Source organism: Megalobrama amblycephala, linkage group LG19, assembly GCF_018812025.1.
Source record: "Megalobrama amblycephala isolate DHTTF-2021 linkage group LG19, ASM1881202v1, whole genome shotgun sequence".
NCBI classification, from domain to species: domain Eukaryota; kingdom Metazoa; phylum Chordata; class Actinopteri; order Cypriniformes; family Xenocyprididae; genus Megalobrama; species Megalobrama amblycephala.
The window spans coordinates 27,254,719-27,269,422 of NC_063062.1; the positions used below are offsets into that span (position 1 = coordinate 27,254,719).

Sequence of the window (14,704 nt, forward strand, 5' to 3'; positions counted from 1 at the left end):
TATATACAATGTGTTTCTTAAAGTGTTGAGCATTGTAGTCATTCAAAATTGCTATTGACAACACAATGGATTCTATGCAATGGGTTCCTTTGTTCAATTTAGAACTAAAAGGTTCACTTAACTATTTTAAAGCAATGTTTATTTCACTGAAAATATGCTGTTTTAAAGTGGTATTTACCGCTAGATGTTGCTTATTCAAAACAATAACAGTGGCGTAGCTTAATGACGGCATAAATGAGCATGGAATCATGGGAGTTGTCGTCTTCACCTCCACAGCTGATGGAAAGCAATCTGATGGGACTGTTCATGCATGAGCTAATGCTCTAAAAGGCTGTATTATTGTTCTTACACATAATGCTCTTTCTGATTTTGCTATGTTAGTCACTTGACAAAATAGTATTGTCTCTGAGGCATGGTACAAACATGTTATTTGCAGTAAATCAAGAAAACGAGAGATTCAAACAATAAAGATTAGACCGTCTTTAGCTATATAACAATCTGTTGATAAATGTATCCAAACAGTTGCTCACCTGTCTAATAAAATGTATAATATACTAAAGCATCTTTGGGGTTTCCATGGTTTCTATGGAAGAAAAAGCAGAAATCGGGGCTAAAGCGGATGTGGCGTCACTGGCAGACCGTTACACTGGTTAAAATAGCCAATTTCTCAGGATCTAAACATTTTTGGAATGCAATTACACAAGTCAACAATATATAACATTGTTCTAGTGGTTTTTGCATATTTTAATCCAAAAATCGTTCATATTGTGCCTTTAATAGTGAATTTAATGAATATTTTTATTTTCAAATAGTTCCAGTGGATTTTTCTATGGTACCGAAACTGGTCCCATAAATGTTACTGGGTATTGGTACAGACTAGTGACGTTTTGGTATAGTGACAGCACTAGTCTCAATAAGATCGCCTAGACACACCAACCTTCAGACTGTTTAGTCTCCTATTTTGTCAGAACTTGAGAATCCCACACCATGAATTAAGAGCTTGTCAACTTGTTTTGAACCTGGAACATCGCTTTAAAAATACAGAAGAAAATGATAACTTTCTGTATAGCAGTTTGGGCACTCACTTGCTAGTTTGGCCTGCAGTCCGGAGGGCCCAGGCTTGGAGGAGGTCTCAGCCTTGGCCGATCCTGGCAGGGACAGTCTGGCCTTTGGCAGGTTGACTTTGGAGTTGAAGCGGGACGTCCAGTCAAACTTGGAGGAGCCGGCAGACTTGTTCTGCTCTTTATCCCGGCTGCTCCTACGGGGGGAAGGGGAGGATGCAGAGCGCGACCGCCGCGCTTTGCTCTGGTCCTTGCCCTGCTTAAGCCGGGCGCCCTGAGGGGCACAGCTGTTGGCGCCTGTGGCAGCCGAGGAGGAAGAGGAAGAGGATGATGAGGAAGAGGCACAGGAAGAGGAGGAGTCAGTCACGGTGCTACACCCAGCTTTGGCTGAGGCGGCCGATTTGGACGCCAGCTTGGTGGGTTTGGCTGCCCGGCTGGCCTCGCTGCGGGGTGGCAGGGGGCCTGCCGCGCTGCTTGAGCTGGGGAGGGAGGAGGAAGAAGAGGACGACAACGAAGAGACGTCGGCCTTCTTGCGCTTTTGAGAGGGGGTGCTCGAGACCCCACTGGGGCCAGGGTAGGACGCGGTCTTCTTGCTCAGGGCTCTGGCAGGAGCCGGCTCGGCTGCTAATCGTCTCTTTTTGGACTTGGTGCTGACAGACGGCGGAGCTTTCCTCGGCTCTGTAACTTCAGGTGAGGTTGCGGGGGCCGATGGCCCACTGGCTGAGCTTTCGAAAAGGTGACTGGACACAGCTTTGGGCCGCTTGGCCGGGCTAGGCGAAAAGGTGATGTTGGGCTCTGCTGCAGAGCTGCGTTTGAGAGCGCGGGTGCTGCTGCCCTCCCGTCTCCCTTGCTGTCCTGAAGTTCCTGCTGCTTCTAAGTCTGGATCTGGAATCGAGTGTGAACCCACAGATAAAGAGAGGCTGTTCCTGTAAAAACAAACAGAAAGGGGAAGGACTTGAGTACCCAAGAAGAAGCAGTGGGCACATGGTGAACTTGCGTCACAAAAGACCCACACGCAATACAGGAGGAAAAAGGGATACCTTCGAGAGGCGTGGCCGCGGGCGGAGCCGACGGCAGAGCTGGGTGGGGCTTTGGAAGCCTTAGAATTAGATCTTCTACTTTCAGGTAGGGAATTTGCTTTTTGGTTTACTTGCTCTGGCTGCAACCTGGAGAGGTTGGGAATTAAACAGCAAAGAGCAGTGTGGGATGGGCAGTAGATGAGGAACACCTCAAATTGAATTTCATGAGCTGACTATTCCTCCAGCCCTACTCTCAGCACTTCCTACACACCCGTCAGCCCAATGGCGAACACAAAAAGCAATCATAAGTATCCAGCTAGACATTTCTCATAAGTTGAGAGCATCACCCTTGTTGAGTTGGGCAGCTAAACCGCTGAAGGATATATGTATGTATGTATATATATATATATATATATATATATATATATATATATATATATATATATATATATATATATATATATATATATATATATATATTAAAAAAAAAAGTAACCCCACAAGTGTCTGTGTATCAGGCCTAAAAGAGACACACACTGTCAGTTATTCCAGCAGTGCTATTCAGCAAAGGTGCCTTGCTTCTACTGAATCTATAGCACAGTGGCGCAAGAAATGATATTTTATTCAAGGTTTTTTTTGTTTTGTTTGTTTTTTAATGCGAGTTTGCAGTCTGAATCAAATGTGACTGAGACAGACTGGGCACCCCTAAATAACCTACATATATTTCTATTACTGGTATCGTGGTCTGCTTCATGAACAAATTATGTCTTGAGTTATATTACACTACCATTCAAAAGTTTAGGGTCATTAAGTCAAGAAATTAGCAGTTATTCAGCAAGGACAAAAATTAATCAAAAGTGACAGTTAAGACATTTATATAATACATTACTGTATTTTGAATCAAATAAATATAGCCTTGGTGAACACAAGAGATCCCATACTTTTGAATGGTAGTGAAGCTTGTGTGACTTAAATTAGTCCAATTACTGGCTGGATGTTTATATGACATTGTATAGTTAAATGATACACAAACACACCAGAGATTATTTTGTAAACATATTTCTTAGCAGCAATCACACTAGAAAAAAAAAATAATGCTAAGGAAAAAAATTAATAAAACCATGAAGAAACCATTAAAGATGCACATAGTTATGTTTTATGTTGCACTGGTTAACATGGCTGTCACTTTGGACTGAATACACATTTAATATTGAAACCTAGTGATGCATCACATAAAGAGAACGATTTTAGTTACGGTTTCCATTTAGCATTAGAAAGGTTGTGAGACCTTAACATGGCACCTGCTGCACAAATTCTGTAGGAAACACGGCTCTAGATACAGACAGGTAGATGAAGGTACACGTACAGACCTAACCTGAGGCTGTTACAGACAGTTTTATGTACAGATTGTCCACTGCACACTCACCTTCCTGCAAGTGTGTGGTCTATTGGCTGGGCCGCGGCTGTGTTCCTCTGTGAACGGCGCAGTGACCCCCCTGGATTGGAATTAGGCCGGTTGGACATTGGCACCTCTCTCCTGAAGGGACATACCCTTTCTAGACACTACCATTCACTGGTAGAGAGATAAAAAGAGAGAAAAAAGGAAGGTTAGTTGAAATATGCTATAAATGCAAATTTATGAAATTATATAACATTAATACAGGTGTATTAATGTCTAAAACGTTTTGAGCTTGACCACTTTCAACCACTTCCAGAGGTAGTCGAAAAAAAAAATTCAACAGGATTGCATCCGCAGTGTAAACACTCGTGTCTAATGTGTTCGAAGAGCCAAAAAAGACTGCCTACTCTCCTACTCATTATGGGAAGCGAGCTAGCCAGACAGGATTTAAACTTTGTCGGGTGAAGACCCAAGTTTAGTTTGAAGATGAAAAATGTTCCAAGGACAAAGTTCTTTCCCATTCCTGATTTCTACGTTGGTTCGTTTGGTCCAGACCAAAAAGAAGAAAAAAGAAAAAAAAACATTTAGTCGTGGTCCGATTAGCGTTCAGATTGGCAATTTTATCACCGAACCAAAAGATACTGAACCTAAAGACACAGGGATACGTTCACAACCTGATTGGTCAGATTTTATGACATATTGCCTATTTTGAGACGGAACTTACCGAACATCTAAAACAATGCTGTGTGCTGAGGTAAATGCGCTTGTGTGTGCGTAGCTTACATGTGATGGCATTTTGGCCAGCTGGGAACTTGTAAAGAGCTTATAAAATGTGTAAAGGTGTCAAAACAGCAGTGGGAATCCTTCCATCAAACAAATGATCTGCTGCATGGAGATGCGCATCTGATGCCTGTGATGGGCAAACTCAGGACTATGACAAGAAAAAACGATATGCATGAAGATTCTGTCCTTTTTAGGGTCTCATCTTCCTGTTTTTGGTTTGTTTACATGTCTTTGGTCTGTGTTGCTTTCATATATCATTTGAACCGCACCAGAGTTTGTTTGGAAGCGGACCAAGACCCATCTTTTCAGTGGTCTGGGTATGCTTGTTTGGTGCGCACCAGGGTTCGGATGGCAGCGTTCACACGAGTTCAAATGAACCACACTAACAGGGCAATCACACCAGGGTTCATTTTAATCGAACCAAACATGACAAGTGTGAACACACCCTAAAACACTCACAGCATTCGCCGTGGTCTTGCAGCTATCAATCGAAGGTTGCTGCTATTTATGTTTTTGTCGTTTCCAGTCATATTCATATGTAAATCGCGTGATTCGTCCATTAGATCAGAAGATCTGACAAAGCCCATACATTTACCCGCCCGTAGACCATCTCCTCAGAGAAATCAGGATAGAAAAGGTTGAAAGTGGACAAAAGAGATGGATTAAAACACCAGGCGTAAACAGGAATCTCAATTGTCTACTTGTGATCTGATCAACCAAAAAGTATCTTAATACCAGGTGTAAACAGGGCCTAACTTTAAGACAAATCAATATAACATCATACTTTTTCTGAGTATCCACCAGTCAGAAAAACTATATCTAGGCCTGTCGCGATAGTCGATATATCGACTTATCGCACGATATATGGACATGACCTCGATAATTTTTGGTGCCTTTTGCATTCTTCAGATTTTGGTAGCCCGAAATTAATTCTAACACAAATAGCAAAAATAATTGTATGTAGAAAATTGTATAGGAGTCAAAACAAACAAAAACATTTCTAAAACACAAATAACAATAGTATATAAAATAAAATAATTACAATCCTCAGAACAAATATGCATTTGGTTCTAACTTAACTGAAATTTCTATGAATATTTCTATCATCTTCATCCTGACCTGTCTGTTTTGGTTGAGTAGAACTGAAATACCAGCGTAAATCCATGCACCTCTTAACATTTTTTCACACGCACACACAAGTGTCAGTGATTTTTGCAATTTTCTCCACTGCGCATGCACTCTCTATCACTTAGCAACAGTAAATTAAGTGAGAACGACACCGCTTTACAGGGGGTGGCAGCACTAAGTGTCATTCCCGAACGTCAGAGAAGGCAAGATGGATGCAGCCAGAAGAAGAGAAGTAAACACACACGCAAGCCAAGTAACGGTAGCATAGGTTAAACTTCACTGCAGGATCAAACCTGATCATTTTTTCAAATCAAGGAAATCATTTTTTTCCCCTCTATTTAAGATAATTGTGGTGAAACATTTTGGTAGTCTGAATGGAAGACATAATAGCCCCGGGAAGTCATACTACCAATTTTGCGAGCCTTTCAACCAAAAGATCAATTGATCTCTACTCTATATGGTCAAAACAACCAGGACCAAACAACCAGTCTCATTCCATTTATCCAAAGCCAATAGGAGCTCCATACCGTCTTTCAAATCACAGATATGTACCACAGCACATCAGCCACATCTATGGCTCCATCACTCGCAACAGATCAATAACCTTACTCAAATCTCATATTAACACACGTATCAGCACCACTGCATATTAACACACGTATCAGCACCACTGCATATTAACATACGTCACACCACCACTGCACAAACGATCCAAGAGAAGTGAAGGAGGGGTGAGAGAGAGATAATCAATAGGACAAAAGCTTTATATGGAGACGCTGAAGGAGAAAAGGACAAATTCTAAAGAAAACAACTAAAATGATGAATGACTTCTACACTGACCAATCAAATCTGCATTTGGTATCCATTTCCTTAGTAATGCATGATGTCATCAAGCTTGAAGCAATTCTGAAGAGGACAGCATGTTGGTTGGCATCATAACATGCAGAGAGATAAGATGCATCCTGAGCATATACAGAGAATAGCTGGAGGGGGCCTTGGTGTCCTCCTCAGTTCAGTGGTAATGAACAACACTAACCATCAATCACTACGACACTGCAGAGACACACAATCCCACCACACCTTTATCCTGTGTGTGTGCGAGATGGTGTCCTACAGCACCATCATTTAAGTGCGGTGCATGATTATGAGAGATAATCTAAATGAAAGACTATGACAAACGGCGTAAGTGGCTTGATCTACTCAACTCAAACTTCAGTTCTAAGACAAAAGACAGACCCAATTTTTGGATCCAATTTGAGCTTTGGATGTGTTGAAATATTTCATTTGTGTGAGTAGACAGTATGCCATGTATTCTAATCAAAATTATGTCCCTGAGGTGACAATTATCAATGATTTGTCCAACTTTATCCTTAAAACCAGATTCCAGAGAATGTCACAAAGAATGTAAGAAATATTTAGAGTATTTAAAGTGCCCCGATTATGGACTTTTTTGAAAATTACCTTTCATGCAGTGTGTAATGTAGCTGTATGTGAATGTAAACAGTGCAAAGTTGTAAAGCTGAAAGTGCATCAGAAATAAAGTTATTGTCTCTCAAAAGAAAGAGTGGACTCTGAACTGCTTAAACGAGTCGTTTATATTTCGCACGTCACAAGTTGATATATTTACATAACAGAACACTTACAATCACAGGTTGTAAGTGTGATTAATTATTGATGTATTTTATACTGTGTTCAAAATACATAGTTTTGAGCATTAGCTATATTGTGCATGTCTTCGGCTAACTGGCTAACACACTATTATTGTCTTTCTGAAATACTATTAGGCCACTATTACCTAAAATTGTGTCCATTAATGCAGATTGTATGTTGTTCTTACTGAGTAATGATCAAAGTCCCTTTAAGCCAAGTCATTTCACTCGGCGGCAATCTTTGAAACGCCCCTCGGGCATCCATGCAGCTCCTATCTCTTTGAATGGGGAAACATCAAATTCTCCAAAGCTGTTTGCCAAGCTTACGATTACATTTCATATTTGAAATCACCAATGAATTCTGACAACAACTGTCTCATAATTTCTTTTCCAAACGCTCGAATCATGACAAAAAAAACAAAAAAAAAAACTATTTTTTAGGCTGGATCAAGCTAATGCGCATGTGCAGACCTAAATGCGCGTCTTTTGTGCCTCATTTCGGAGGCGCGCGTCTGACTGTTTCTATAGAAACCGGTGCTTCTAACGGCCGCTGCAGTGACGCAATGACTTTACCAGTCAGCGTTTGGCTCTTATTTTGAAGGCGGGACTTATTCCGCCATATTCCGCGTTATACTTTCTCCCATTCAAAACAATACGAGTGACACGTCTTGTGTTATTCTATAGTCTTTGGTAATGATAAAGGATGGAGCAAGATTTGTTTTACAAACTTTAATGTTACATCAGTCTTCATGACTCAGAGTCAAGTGCTGTTTTAATGGTAAGTTGTAATCTCGATAATTTTCCCATATCGATCAATAACGATATATATTTCGATAAATTGTTAATGCTGCCAGCTTTAAAAGAGTATTCCAACTATGACTGAAGAAACAAAAATTTGAGGGTTTATTAATTACATTTTAAAGTATAGTTTATTAACAAAAACAGATTACACATTTGGCCTTAAAAAAAAATTAAGACAACTTACTAACTTAGCATGTGACTTTCAATTATAAACAAGCCCGAAATACACCGGGGACTCTACACAACTGCAGGCTGATCCTTCAGATTCTTACAACCGTCTAAAATTTTATATTCTTTTATATAAAGGCCATAAAGTAGACAGTCATAATTCATCAACTCGAGTTCATTAGCAATCGCTTGGCATAAATCTGCGCTTTTCGTTAATTGAGAATCACTTTGAAGCAGCCTGAAGTGCTGTTGTGCGAGCATGTAGAACGCGCGACAGCGGCACCTTGTGACATTGCAACATGCAGCGCTTTTTGTGAAATATCCACAATATCTGCAGCTTATGTGGGAATGTCAGCGGGAGTAAACAGTTCTGACGCGCACATAACGAGCAGGTACGAAATACGTAGGGCGAGGGGAGATTTTCCTAGTTAATCGTTCACGGATGGTTTCATTATCTTGGGCGGATACAAAAGTATGAGAGGATAAAAATAATAAAAGCATAAATGTGTCTCCAAATAGGGCGGCCGTGAATATACTTAATCTGAGCCTGGTCGCTTTTCAAATAAGCAAACCACTTCCATATAACTGAATTCGTGCTACCTTTTTTGTCGACATTTTTGGATAATAACTTGAGTTTAGTTTCACTTTCATCGCTGCTTCCACTCATTTTTTGTCGGCCTTGTGTCGAGTTTTCTTTGCAAATTGCCGTAGGAAATTGACTTTGTTCTTTGATGTGAACGTTTAAAGCTGCACGCTGATTGACTGGTCGCATATTTCTGCTGTATGATTGGCTCTTATATTAATCCAAATCGAGTAAAAATGCCTAGAGCTTATTATCATTATCGACATATTTTACTGCTATTCGATATGATATCGTTTATCGGCACAGCCCTAGTAAGTTGCTAACTAGTTTGTGAAATACATAAATACATATTCCCTTTTCAATATAAGTCCAAATATATAAATTCTGCATGTTCATTTGATTACCATAAAATACACAACACAGAATGTGTGAAAATTTTAAATGTTTTTTATGAATTCAATTAATTAGACATGCTTTTTGATTATTAAAATTTAATTCAACCATTAAAATGGAATCCAGAAAACTTAAAACAGAAAACACAGAATTTGCTAAAAATAAAATTGGGCCCTAAACGTCATAAGTGTTTGATCACCACATTTGAGTGATCATTGCAAAAAATGTGTTTATGTATATACTGTATTCTACATAGTACCAGTCAAAAGTTTGGACACACAAATGGGAAAGCGTGTCCAAATCTTTGACTGGTACTGTACTATAATATGAATGTACTATAAAACAACTCCCTAATATCAGTATCGGCCCCCCAAAAAACATCGAGTTGCAACATCTCATGATGAACGTCAAACTGAGTAGCGCATACTGAGAAATGTCCTGCTCAAGTCATCCTAGCGATGGAGTTTCGGGTGGAACAACTCGTTCTTCCAATGTTTCATCATCGGACTCGGATTGATATGATAATATCGACACCATCCTTACTGTCTTTACAGTGTATACAATTGCTGAGCTTGAGGAAGCCTCCATGGCTGTAAAGCGGTAGACCAATCACAACAGCAGAGCAGGCTCGCGGAAAGGGTGGGATTTAGAGAGACCGATTCGTCTGACTAGTCGTTTGAGAATCACTGGAAAAAAGTGGTGATGTGCAATGTATATTATGAGAAAATTACAGTGTTTCTTGACCTTTGATGCATGTAAACCTGTTGAAGGACACCTCCTAAACAGAATTAGGAACCTTTCAAATTGCATAATAGGGGCAATTTAATAGTTTCATAGAAGCTCATTATACATACTCCCAGTCATTTGTTATACAGTATATGAGTCACTATTCATAAATACCACCATGGTCAATAAGTGAAGGGTAAACACTCTTGCTGTCACATTCCTGTGAACAAACTGAAAGACTGCCTCTAGGGTCACAGACAGTATAAGGCAGCATGAGTCTCATGACTATGCTGTTCTAAATCCAACTTGGGTTAGTGGGTTGATGAAAAGCTGATAATTCTATCATAAAAACATTCAAAAATAAAATTAAATAGGGTTAAGAGAAAAGCACTGCACTGTGTTCATTTACATGTGTGCAGTTCATGATCCAGTGTTTTCAGTGACTCGCATTACACAGTAAACGCTCCACATGAACTCCATACTGCATGTCACTAACGTGCATTTGGGAATTTCGCACATTTGCTTAATTTCCAACATTTTTTTATGGATGGACATTTTCAGCACTTTACCAGATTTAAAACAAGCAATGTTTATTGACCTGGGGTCCGTTCTTCGTATGACGCTTAATACATCCGAGATGATTTGACAGATGCCAGATCTTCTAATCGTGATAACTGAACTCTGGCTAATTTAGTTCTTCAAACAAATTTGCAGATTGGATTAAAATATCTGGATTAAGTTGTCTAAGATTACTGCGCATTCTCGTGTTTCATGAAAAGGGCAGATACTTCGATACTCAAAACCACGATCAGCAATGCAGTAATTGGCTGGAGTCAAGACGGCAAAGTAATGACATCATATATTTAAAATAGACACCTGACGAAAAACTTAACGAATTTCTAGACATTTAAAATGAAACAGCCAAGCGAATAAAATGACAGAAGAACAACAAATTTTATAATAGATAAATGAAATGTGCAATTTTTTTTTTTTTTTTTTTTTTTTTTTTTTTTAAACATGATTACCCAATTATTTAGGCTATATTCACGATTTCTATTATTTGTACAGACACGTTTTTATATCATTGTTGTAATTGGCAAATAATTTACCGTTGAAGCAGATTTGGTCAAGATCAAGTTATCTGCATCTCCTGCACTTCATCAAGCCACTCCCATAATAGCTGTCGTGGTTCAAATTAACGCACACACTGCATAGACTATCAGTACATCATGTGTGTGAGACTCCAATAAAATTATTAGGTAATTATTCCCTCACGAATGAATCTCTCAATGAGTAAAACTGGCAGTGTCTATATTATGATAGACTACACAACGTTATAATATTATTTGCAATTTTTTTTAAATCATTATTATTGTCCCTGGTTCTCATTAGGGTACTCTTGTGGGAAAGTATCAGTGGCTGGGACAAACTTTGAGCATCACCTCCACTTAAAAAGATGCAATCTAATCCTGTTTACATGAAATAAGCCTGCTCCCAAGCAGGTTTAAGCTTACGGACCTGTTGCTATGGCAGCAAGTCCAGGATGAGCATCGAAGAACCGAACAATCCAAGATTATACCAAATTGGCATCAATCAAATCCAGCTAACAGAGTAAGCGACGTACGAAGAACGGGCCCCTGTAGTCAAATAAACATTGACTTAAATGTCTCCCAGCAGTTTTACACCAAAATAAAAGATTTAATAAAGGATTTAATGTTTAATCATAAGATTGTAAGCTGGCATTATGCAAAAGGACTGTACGTAGGTTTGTAACAGGAAGTGAGACTGGAATTGCTGAACATTTGTTTCAGCAGTTCAGAATCGATTCTTTTAGGAGACAATAAATTTATTTGTCATGCACTTTGATCTTTAAAACTTTACAGATGTTTTACATTCACAAATAGCTATATTACACCCTGCATGAAATGTAATATTTGAAAAAGCATAATGGGGCTAGGGCTGCACGATTAATCGCATGAGATTGTCATGCGTGTCTCGTCAGTAAAGCCGGTTCTGTGATTAGCGGTAAATGTCCATCACCTGCTTTGAAATGGAGCGGCACTTAATATACAGAGCCGTAGTTCGCGGACAAGCTACGCAATATCGCGTTCATAATCGCAGATGAATCGCCTTCGATTATGAACGCGATATTGCGTAGCTTGTCCGCGAACTACGGCTCTGTATATTAAGTGCCGCTCCATTTGAAAGCAGGTGATGAACATTTACCACTAATCACAGAACCGGCTTTACTGACGAGACACGCATGACAAAAGCATGCGATTAATCGTGCAGCCCTAAATGGGGCAATTTAAATTATTTAAATATTTACTTAATGTAAATATTTTAATGTCAAAGGGGTTCAGCTGACAAAAAAAGTCTGCAGTGTCAATTGTTAAGCATTACATTCAAAGAAACTGTTATTAAACAAATGACAACCCATCTAAAAAAAAAAAAAAAAATAATAATAATATCATAGCAACATCTTAAGAGCATGCCAGAATATAAAACCAATCAATTTTACCACACAAAGGCTAAATAATACTGGCTAAGTTTTGCAAATGAAAACCATGAGCCATAAAATTACAAAAAGACTCCACATCAGAGTAATGTGGTTACTTTTAATCAAAAGTTATTTGACTCAAAGCCTAAATTTGAAGCCCCAAAAATTTAAATATGGTGGAATTTGTTCAAACGAGTCTATTTACATCTACCAAATGATGAGCACCATCAAAAAAAAATAAATAAAATAAACTCATTATTAAAACCGACAATTAAACCAACATATTTTTCTTCGGTTTTCAAGTCAAAACACAAACTGACATGCGAATATCGTACAAACTGCCAGAATGCAGATAATGGTTTTTACACGCAAAGCGAAATGTGTTTAACATTTATCTGAGGACACGGTTTAAAACATTTTACACATTACTGTTCATTATGCATAACTAGAGCAGTTCACTGATCTAAAAAGCATTATTCTCAGAAAAAATAAGAAACAGTTATTCAAAACTCTCCCAAAATGCTAACACAATAATAATAATAAAAAAACTCAAGTGATGGGGTATATAATTTTGTGAATGACGGGTGTTTTATACTCCAGAAACCCTGCTGAGGTTTGAGCAGATATCTGTGGTGTTGATTTTGACTAGTGCTGCTATGAAACTCTTTTGCCATCTATACATAACTGGATATTTTCGTGATTGACATACAAATGGAATTAAATGATCACTTTGAGCAGAAGCACACCTACATCTATAATATTAACTGTTGGGAGAAAAAGTGGGGTATATACTGAGAGTTCCTACAGTACAATATAACATTTATAATAAAGAGGTTTTGCTAAGCCATTAACAAGCTGGAGTGGAAAAAGTAGTAGCTACGATAGTAGGTGGTAAATCAGGTAGTAAATCAGGTTCACAGGAATCTAAACAGTTTAACACTTGTTCCATGTGTCCAGCATTTGACATTAAAAACCTGTATTTAACAGATTGGGAAATTGTCTTATTCATGTAAAATCTGACAGGAGCTTTGAATACCGTCTGTGTGCTCAAGTCATCTTAGTTAATCCACTTTTTATGACCAATTATTGTGAACCATAAATTTAAGTAAATCAAGATTTTATATTGCATCTTTATGGACTTAATGTTTACTAAACTGAGTTTCAGTCCAATCTTACCGCTTTCGTCCTCTCATTTAGGTGTTTTTTCTTTACTTCCATAATATATGTTTCTGGTATTAAGCGCTGATATACTTAAAGCAAAACCGAAGAATGGGCATGTGTGACATTGTTTCAAAATCTAGCCAAAAACAAAGGAGTTTAAGTGGTTGAAAACAGCATGCCAGCATAAACTTTCTGGAAAGATTCACACCTTAAACATTTTTGATGGTCATTACCAATTACATATTAGTTGGGTGTGCTCTGGTGCTCTACCTTCTTTGACATGGAAATCTTTTTCAGGTTAAAGGGTTAGTTCACCCTCATGTCGTTCCAAACCCGTAAGACCTCCGTTCATCTTCGGAACACAGTTTAAGATATTTTAGATTTAGTCCGAGAGCTTTCTGTCCTTCCATTGAAAATGTATGTACGGTATACTGTCCATGTCCAGAAAAGTAATAAAAACATCATCAATGCAGTCCATGTGACATCAGTGGGTTAGTTGGAATTTTTTGAAGCATCGAAAATACATTTTGGTCCAAAAATAGCAAAACCTACGACTTTATTCTGCTTTGTATTCTCTTCCGGAATCCATTCCATTGAATTGATTCCATTGAATCCTTTCATCTGTCTGCGTTGGTAATGCACTTTTACATCACCGTGGTTGTTTTTGGCGATTAGGACATCCGCGACATGCACACTTACGCACCATTTTAAAAATTACAGCAATACCAAAATACAAACAATGTAGAACAGCTTGAATACAGCGTGCGCCTCCCTCAGACTGTAAACCGGATAACATGTCAGCAGCATCTTACATCAGCAGCGTCACTGGAGTCGTGAACCACACTCCGGAGCAGAAGGGGGCGGTAATGCACCAATAAGCTGGATGCCAACCGCCGTAAAACAGGAAAGAAGAAGCGGAGTCGTGAACGCGGATTGACAACAGACCCGGAAGAGAATACTGAATAAAGTCGTAGTTTTTGTTATTTTTGGACCAAAATGTATTCTTCGATGCTTCAAAATGTCGCGGATGTCCTAATCGCCAAAAACAACCATGCCGATGTAAAAGTGCATTACCAACGTCGACAGATGAAAGGATTCAATGGAATCAATTCAATGGAAAGGATTCCGGAAGAGAAGATAATGCTGAATAAAGTCGTAGGTTGTGTTATTTTTGGACCAAAATGTATTTTTCGATGCTTCAAAAAATTGTAACTAACCCACTGATGTCACATGGACTACTTTGATGATAATTTTATTACCTTTCTGGACATGGACAGTCTACCGTACATACATTTTCAATGGAGGGACAGAAAGCTCTCGGACTAAATCTAAA

The 14,704-nt window shown here is 38.8% G+C and overlaps 1 protein-coding gene across 10 annotated transcripts in view; it reads right to left on the minus strand.

Moving 5' to 3' along the window:
- The window catches only part of trip12 (thyroid hormone receptor interactor 12), an 81,565-nt gene that overhangs the window by 38,188 nt on the left and 28,673 nt on the right, over nucleotides 1–14,704 (minus strand). For 8 of the 10 annotated variants that reach the window (XM_048169468.1, XM_048169471.1, XM_048169465.1 and 5 more), the window contains 3 exons: nucleotides 3,507–3,653; nucleotides 2,102–2,227; nucleotides 1,086–1,987 (listed from right to left, as the gene is read on the minus strand). In XM_048169468.1, coding sequence (XP_048025425.1) covers nucleotides 1,086–1,987; nucleotides 2,102–2,227; nucleotides 3,507–3,604 — 1,126 coding nt within the window. In that variant the 5' untranslated portion in view covers nucleotides 3,605–3,653. The remainder of the gene's footprint in view (nucleotides 1–1,085; nucleotides 1,988–2,101; nucleotides 2,228–3,506; nucleotides 3,654–14,704) is intronic. The other 2 variants (XM_048169472.1, XM_048169473.1) reach the window with 1 other exon arrangement.